The sequence below is a fragment of the Entelurus aequoreus genome, linkage group LG08 (genome assembly GCF_033978785.1).
Source record: "Entelurus aequoreus isolate RoL-2023_Sb linkage group LG08, RoL_Eaeq_v1.1, whole genome shotgun sequence".
NCBI lineage: Eukaryota > Metazoa > Chordata > Actinopteri > Syngnathiformes > Syngnathidae > Entelurus > Entelurus aequoreus.
Window position 1 is genome coordinate 54,586,315 of NC_084738.1, and position 9,320 is coordinate 54,595,634.

Consider the following 9,320-nt stretch of genomic DNA (forward strand, 5'->3'; position numbering starts at 1 on the left):
TCTTGTTATAGTTATTTGAATGACTCTTACCATAATATGTTACGTTAACATACCAGGCACTAGGGCTGCAACTAACAACTAAATTAATAATCGATTAATCTGTCGATTATTACTTTGATTAATTGATTAATAATCGGATAAAAGAGACAAACTACATTTGTATCCTTTTCAGTATTTTATTGAGAAAAAAAAACAGCATACTGGCACCATACTTATTTTGATTATTGTTTGTCAGCTGTTTGTAAATGTTGCAGTTTATAAATAAAGGTTTAAAAAAAAAAAGTAGCCTCTGCGCATGCGCATAGCATAGATCCAACGAATCGATGACTAAATTAATCGCCAACTATTTTTATAATCGATTTTAATCGATTTATTCAATTAGTTGTTGCAGCCCTACCAGGCACATTCTCAGTTGGTTATTTATGAGTCATATAACGTACACTTATTCAGCCTGTTGTTCACTATTCTTTATTTATTTTAAATTGCCTTTCAAATGTCTATTCTTGGTGTTGGATTTTATTAAATAAATTTCCTCCAAAAATGCGACTTATACTCGACGTATATATGTTGTTTTCCTTCTTTATTATGCATTTTCGGCCGGTGCGATTTATACTCCGGAGCGACTTATAATCCGAAAAATACGGTATATGTGTGTGTGTATATATATATACACACACATATATATATATATATATATATATATATATATATATATATATATATATATATATATATATATATATATATATATATATATATATATATATATATGTATATATATATATATATATAAAACCTATACATAATACATCATTAAAGGCCTACTGAAATGAATTTTTTTTATTTAAACGGGGATAGCAGATCTATTCTATGTGTCATACTTGATCATTTCGCGATATTGCCATATTTTTGCTGAAAGGATTTAGTATAGAACAACGACGATAAAGATTGCAACTTTTGGTATCTGATAAAAAAAAGGCTTGCACCTACCGGAAGTAGCGTGACGTAGTCAGTTGAACATATACGCAAAGTTCCCTATTGTTTACAATGATGGCCGCATGAAGTGAGAGAGATTCGGACCGAGAAAGCGACAATTTCCCCATTAATTTGAGCGAGGATGAAAGATTTGTGGATGAGTAAAGTGCAAGTGAAGGACTAGTGGGGAGTTGAAGCTATTCAGATAGGGAAGATGCTGTGAGAGCCGGGGGTGACCTGATATTCAGCTGGGAATGACTACAACAGTAAATAAACACAAGACATATATATACTCTATTAGCCACAACACAACCAGGCTTATATTTAATATGCCACAAATTAATCCTGCATAAAAACACCTGCGTGTTTGTTATGCTAGCTCCTAGCTCCTCTGCTAGCTCCTAGCTCCATAGAACACGCCAATACAATTCAAACACCTGATCAACACACACAATCACTCAGCCCAAAAGACCGTTTACCTAACCCAAGGTTCATAAAGCTTATATATTTTTAAAAAGTTACGTACGTGACGCGCACATACGGTCAAGTTATCGAATGTTTAGCAGCCAAGGCTGCATACTCACGGTACCTGATATTCAGCTGGGAATGACTACAACAGTAAATAAACACAAGACATATATATACTCTATTAGCCACAACACAACCAGGCTTATATTTAATATGCCACAAATTAATCCTGCATAATAACACCTGCGTGTTTGTTATGCTAGCTCCTAGCTCCTCTGCTAGCTCCTAGCTCCATAGAACACGCCAATACAATTCAAACACCTGATCAACACACACAATCACTCAGCCCAAAAGACCGTTCACCTAACCCAAGGTTCATAAAGCTTATATATTTTTAAAAAGTTACGTACGTGACGCGCACGTACGGTACGGTACGTGTTATGCTAGCTCCTAGCTCCTCTGCTAGCTCCTAGCTCCATAGAACACGCCAATACAATTCAAACACATGATCAACACACACAATCACTCAGCCCAAAAGACCGTTCACCTAACCCAAGGTTCATAAAGCTTATATATTTTAAAAAAGTTACGTACATACGCAAAAAAAAGCCAAAGCTGCATACTCACAGTAGCACGTCTGCGTCTTTGTCATCCAAATCAAAGTAATCCTGGTAAGAGTCTGTGTTGTCCCAGTTCCCTACAGGCGTCTGTGTATCCAAATCAAAAGTCCTCCTGGTTAGAGTCTCTGTTATCCGAGTTCTTCCATCTTGACTGCATCTTTCGGGAATGTAAACAAAGAAGCGCCGGCTGTGTACTGTTGTGGCTGACTACGTTCGAAAAATACGTCCATTTCGCACCGACAACTTTCTTCTTTGCTTGCTTGGCTTCCTTCTCCATAATGCAATGAACATGATTGAAACAGATTCACGAACACAGATGTCCAGAATACTGTGGAATTATGAAATGAAAACAGAGCTTTTTCGTATCGGCTTCAATGTGGAAGGCATACCCGTGTTCGTCGGGCTACGTCACGCGCATACGTCATCCTCAGAGGCGTTTCGAACCGGAAGTTTAGCGGCAAATTTAAAATGTCACTTTATAAGTTAACCCGGCCGTATTGGCATGTGTTATAATGTTAAGATTTCATCATTGATATATAAACTATCAGACTGCGTGGTCGGTAGTAGTGGCTTTCAGTAGGCCTTTAAGAATTAATATATTTGGATATGAGTATATGAAAGTTGGACTCATACCAGGACCGCCTCAAAGTTTTGTCATAAATCAGAAATACCAAGCAGCTAAAATGTGGCAAACATGGATAAGCGTGGAGAGTTTTTAGCATTTTTCCCATCATGCTTTGTAATGGATGTATTGGGTGTAATTTAGATTTTTTTTTGGTGCATGGAAGTTTTCTATAATATTCACAAAGTTCATTGAGCAGGTTGTGTTATGTGTGATCATGTCTCTTGACATGATTTTTTTTTTGCACCATGACTAGGGAAGCTTGTTTGTATTGGGTCATATAAGTAAATGCTGCGTTTGGTCACATTCAGTGCATTGCTAAAGGTCATTAACCTAAATTACTCGCAATATCCGCCTGCAATCTCCCTGCAAGCAAGATTCCTATTAACTCCTGACTTTTCGTGGGCCAAATTAAAAACGTCAGCAGGCTGTACTCGGCCCGCGGGCCGTAGTTTGGACACCTCTGGCATAGCGTGTCCCAACCATGGCGATTTTTTGCCTTAGCTTGTACCGAACAAAAAGCGCTGACTCTGACCGAACTTCTCCCTCCGTCATCCTCCCTCTCTCCCGTCCCACGCCGCACTCTGGATGCCGAGGATGGGCCGTCGCTGGCCGACCCTCGTAAGGAAGCCCATTAAGGAGCCCATCAATATTTCATCACTGCTCACTCAGAAGTAGCGCAGTTGGAGAAGTTTCCAGGCCAGAACCATTAGGGGGCGGGTGTCGACACGTCATGGCGGCCATCGCCCCCCTCCGCTCCGCACAACTTCCTCCTCCTCTCAGGAGAAGTAATCTGAGAAGCTTTCTGGAGACGGAGCTTGTTTCCGCTGCGTCGACATGAAACAAATCATTAACCATTAGGTGAACCCCCATTACTGTCCAGCATGATCACGTCTTGTTGGGACTTCTGTCTCCAGTTAACACGTCGGACAAAAGTGCTAAGCAGCATAACGGTCTCCTTTTCGGGACCGGTCTGGCGCGGGAACAGCAAGCTAACATGTTGTCTCGCGCCTTCCTAGTCAAACTGTTCCATTTTAATGCGCCGAATAAAAAACCTGGAATTAATTAACCGGCCCTTCTTCACCCACTGCTTTAAATATTGCTGACATTTTAACGAGTTTTCCCGCAGCTTGTCCTTGCTTGTCTTTGCAACAAAAGAGAAAAAAAATGTTTTGTTTTTTTTGCAAGAGGAGGTTGTGCGAAAGCTCGGTCAGCACGGTCCGCCCGTGGCGACGCGAGCAACACCTCCCGATCCCTGGGACGAATGCGGGGCCGTGCCAAGTCATGGCACTTATGTCATCCCTTAGAGGATTTCACCTTAATCAAATCACTCCCTGCGTGTCTTTTAAGATAGCCTGCAGAAACTAGCGGATTTTTTAGCTACTATTTTTAAGAAACTAGCTCAGTGGTTGTCAAACTTTTAGTAGAAGTACCACCTCAGTAAACACTTGGCTCTCCAAGAACCACCATAATGACAACATTAAAATACAGTCACGTAGGAGGCCTAAGTATTCATTAAATACAAGGCAGAGCTTTAATCTAACACAATTGAAACTTTTTGGCCACTGTAATATTACACACAGTTTGAACAGTAACATGTCTTTGAATTTAGGAAAATATAATTGACAAGATATTTTGGACAGAACTTCATGTTTTTAATTTTTTTTTTAATTGTATCTATATTTTAACAGACTTAATCCTATATTATGTTGTGTTCCACATGTACCGTAAATTCTGGACTATAAGCCACTATTTTTTTCTCTTACACTTTGAACACAGAGCTATAAAACTGTGTGGATAATGTATGTTTTTTTGCTTCTCTGACGGCCATAATACAGTAAAAAAACAACAACAAGCAAATACGCTGAGAAGGTGTTTTATTGTTTGTGCATTGGCACCATCTTTTGGATGACTTCTCTCACTGCAGATGCTGCAGTGTCCTTCCATTTAGTGCTTTTAACGAGAAGTAGTGTGCTGCTCAGTCTTCTAGCCGTCCATAACATTTCTACTCGTATGGATTCTTAATTTATAACTCCAAGCAATGTTTGTAAGTTTTACAATATAACTAAAACAATTCATACTTACTAAACCGTCTCATGTGTAATGTCTGTAGGAGTGTTTTCATGCATATTTGCACGTGCTATTGTAATGTAATGGCGCTGGCGTCATTAGCATTAGCTAATAAGCTAACACGAGTGTCCGTGTCAGTATTATTAACTTAACACGGCATTCGTTTTGTATTGTTTCAGTTTCGCAAATTCCTCCGTAAATTCACCAAAACGTCACCGTGGAGTTATTGAATCTGTTTAGATGATTGGAGAGCTAGCTTCCACAGCTAGGTGGGTCCATGACGATGACTTCTGTTTTGTTTGATCATCCATTTTACTGCCGTGTTACAGACACAGTTTCGAAACAACGAATATTTGTAAATGAATATTTACAGAATCTTTCATTTTGCAACGTGTATATCTGCGAATTATAGTCGGGTGCGGCTAATATACGGATATTTTCTTGCCCCTAAAATTTTGTGGGGGCGGTTTATTCAATGTTTAAGATGTTGTGGTTTCCCCATGTTCTTAAAGTCATCATTGTGATGTGTTCCGCGTGTTGATTGGCCGGGATACTGGGAAAGGGCGGACGCATTCGGTTCCGCGTGTGGAGTGATAGAGAAGAAGTAGTGAGACGGTTCATTGTTCATTTTGGCGTCGACTACGGCCTACAGTAGTCGGGTTGTGATGACGTCCATTGAAGGCTGAAAAATCTTTGATAACGATTTAAGTCACGTCATTTTAATATTTGTACCACTGGTTGTAATCACGATTTTTAAGCTAGCCTGCGTAAACGGCGCAATACTTGTTTTCCCCCCAAGCTCTTGCTTCACGCACACAACAAACCGAACGGTCAACTCACCAGGGTGCAGAACCTCTCGGGCGGGTTCCCGCACGTGATCCCGGTCGGATCCACCTTGATCCTCATGTGGTCTTTCATGGCCGCCGCTTTGGGCTGGCAGGCGTAGTGCTCCCACACGGAGCCGTCATCCGTGCTCACCAGGGACTTGCACAGTTCGTACTGGCCCAGGCTAGAGGCCAAGCAGTGCAGCAGCAGCAGGGCGGCCTGAAGGAGCATGGCAGGCGGGCGGGGGGCGCGCGTCCGGCGCGGGGCGAGGGGGCCACGGAGCTCAGCGGGGGGGCGACGGGCATGAAGCGGGGATTCCTACTAACGAATGCTTCTTAGGGGTCCGCTGACGGAGGGACACGTCGCTCCTCTTCTAGTCTGGATGGAGGTCTTCCTGAGGCAAACGGGCGGCAGCGGGCACAGAACTGGACCGGGACGGGCGTGCACCTGAATCATAGTGTTGCTCTTGGGGCGCCTCAAAGGTCCCAAGGACTCACTGCCTGACCGTCCTGGTGGGACACAAGACAAGTTTGAACATCTTCATCCTTCATGGAATAAAGTTAGGAAACGAGGTCTGCCCACACAGCAGGAGGCGTGTACCGTAATGCACTGCAAAGTGCGCAATCAAAAAAAAAAGTCAACCCTTCCTCATTTTGTGAGAATGAAAGCAAGTGTGGATGTGGAAATGATGGCGTGGTCGTCACTTACTCGCCGAGCGCATCCGTGGGACAGCTCAGCACTTTTCTTCGCCGGAGTGTACACAACTCCCCCCGGCCCCACACCTCCCTTCAAAGACCCCCGTCCCCGGTCCGTCCGCTGTCATCCTCGCCACCCGTCATCCTCCTCGTCCCGCCGGACACTTTCTCGTCGTTCTTGTCCTCACTCAAGTGTCTTCCCGGAGGGGTCCGGCATGCGGAAGAAGAGCAGCCAAGTCCTCGGGTGTGAAAAGTAGCAAAAAGGTGCACTTTGGTGCCCACCCCCGTCGTCCTCGTCCTGCCTCTTCCGCTCCTCCTCGTCCTGCTGCTCCTCCTCGCGAGCGCCGCTTCAGACGGGATGCTGGAGGATGGAAAGAAGGAGAGACCTCGTCCTCTCTCTCTCTCTCTATCTCTCTCTCTCGTTAATGCTCAGCCTAAATCCTTCCTCTATCGCTTCCAATCACCATCTCAGCTTTGTATCTGCTTCGCTCCTGCCGCCCTCAGCAGGGGCGGTGCTACTCGCCTCCCCGCCTGGACCCGCCGTACTGGAAATTTAAAATTGCACTTTATAAGTTAACCCGGCCGTATTGGCATGTGTTGCCATGTTACAATTTCATCATTGATATATAAACTATCAGACTGTGTGGTCGGTAGTAGTGTGTTTCAGTAGGCCTTTAATATTACACTGTAAACCTGAATAAGTAAGCAGAACACACACAAAAAAGTGAGTCAATCAGTTGTCACATATTTAGTTCATAAACTCAAATATTTGGGTATATCAGATCGTAAATATTTGGAGTTTATGTTAAATGTACTTTTAAATTATAATTGAATTAAACTTACCAATTAAGCCAACTCAAAAATGTAACTCCTCGTGTCTGCTGCCTGAAGAGGAAGTGCACGAAAATGCTACAAAATAAAAGCACTTCCTTTGTGTGTGTGTGTGTGTGTGTGTGTGTGTGTGTGTGTGTGTGTGTGTGTGTGTGTGTGTGTGTGTGTGTGTGTGTGTGTGTGTGTGTGTGTGTGTTCTGGCAATGCTTACTTAATGGGGACATCGCTCTGTTTACACCAGGGATCCCCAAACTACGGCCCGCCAGCGTCCAAAATCAGGCCCGCGGGAAGTCCCAGGTATAAAAAAATAATGATAATTTTTTTTTCTGTCTTTTCTTATCCACTTTGTACCGCTTGCTACTCACGGTGTCTCCTAGCCGCTCAGGCAAATCATATTGTCTAAAAATGCATTTTGTCATCGATAACGTGACATCATCGTGCGCGCGGAAAGTGCGCTATATATATATATATATCTATATATATATATATATATATATATATATATATATATAGATATATATATATATATATAGATATATACATAGATATATATATATATACATTATATTACATACATATTATATATCTATATATCTATATATATATATATATATATATATATATATATATATATATATATATCTATATATATATATATATATATATATATATATATATAGATATATATATATATACAGCCCGGCCTCCGGCCCAAATTGTTTTAACCCAATGCGGCCCCCGAATCAAAAAGTTTGGGGACCCCTGGTTTACACAGTCACCTTGAGGGGACCTCTGACGGTATGGGGACAAAAAAACAGGTCCCCTAAAGGGAAACCTTTTTAAATGATAGTCAGATCCATTCTGAAGATGCCTAAGTGAAAAGTGAAACATTTGTTATCCTGGCATTAATAGTACTGTGATTCTGTATGGTATCCATCCTTAGTTAAAACTAATATATTTTTCCAAAAACAAAATCTGGTTTAGTGTTCCTTAGGATGACATTTTCATACAGTATGATTATAAAACATTACCTTGAAGTATGATTCACATTCAGAATTTTCCATCCTTCTATATATGGTAGTTGGAGTTGCAGACAACTTCATTACTGCTAATTAGCAGTTTTCAGTAATGTCACAGAAGATGCAGGATTTGCTTTAACATTTAAGTGGTGAAACTTCCTATAAGAGGACAGCTGTAGTGCTGTATTCTGTGTCATATTTCATTTGAACTTTTTTTTTTTTTAATGGTCCTCAGTAGTCACGTACTTTATGCAAAATGATTTAAATTTGGTCCCCATGAACCATATTAACTCTTTTTCCCCAGGATCCCCAGTAAGAATGATCAGCACATTACTTCATCAATCCGGAGATTTAAAGACGTGTATGAGCTAACTGGGCAGTGGCCATTTTACCTCTTTTTTTTTACGCCTCCACAACCTGTAGAAAGGGTGGTCCCCACAAGTGATGATCAAAAACTTGGTCCCCAAATGATAACCAGTAGGTGTATGTGTGTGTGTGTGTTTGTGTGTCTGTGTGTGTGTCTGTGTGTGTGTGTGCGCACGCATGTGCATGTAATAATTTGTATATACTTACACACACAGAGTATAATGACAACACAAATCTATAATGCGAATGATTCATTCTTAATTTAATGGTTCGATTTAATGAGTTGTTCTTTCAAAATAAGACAAATTTATGTTTAATCCACTGAGTTTTTAGTAACTGAGTTCATTATTTTAAGTAGCTGTTACATAATCTGCAAACAAGTTAATATTAATTAAAAATAACACGTTTAATAAACTTAAAAAGAAGAAAAACGTTACTCACACTCAAAATTTTTAAGTAAGTACAACTTTTAACAACTTTTTAAGTTTACTCTACTTATTCTAATTAATTATTTTGAGCATTCGGGCTTACAGTGAGTAAAACAAAATATTGTAGTGTCATATATTCCCCCAAAGATGATTTGCTAAAATAAAGATACATACATACTTTCAAAGCAAGCTATCCATTAAATTGTACACTGAGTGTAACCGGGCATTATCCACCATGATGTTCATCTCACGGGCTGCTTCCATGTTGTTGAGGTGGAACATTGAAGATGTTGTCTTACCCATGCTGAGCTTGAGACGCAAGTTCCTCAGGTATGAGGACAGGTTGTTTATGTCCTCAGAGAGTTCAAACAACACCTGGACAGTGCCAAAGCAAAGACAAG

The 9,320-nt window shown here is 41.0% G+C and overlaps 1 protein-coding gene across 1 annotated transcript in view; it reads right to left on the reverse strand.

The window, feature by feature from the left end:
* ntng2b (netrin g2b) overlaps positions 1-7,145 on the reverse strand; it is a 299,057-nt gene extending 291,912 nt beyond the window's left edge. Inside the window, exons 1-2 of the mRNA XM_062056803.1 lie at positions 7,119-7,145; positions 5,596-6,820 (exon numbers count right to left, since the gene is read on the reverse strand). Coding sequence (XP_061912787.1) covers positions 5,596-5,811 — 216 coding nt within the window. The 5' untranslated portion in view covers positions 5,812-6,820; positions 7,119-7,145. The remainder of the gene's footprint in view (positions 1-5,595; positions 6,821-7,118) is intronic.
* Positions 7,146-9,320: the final 2,175 nt, after the last annotated feature.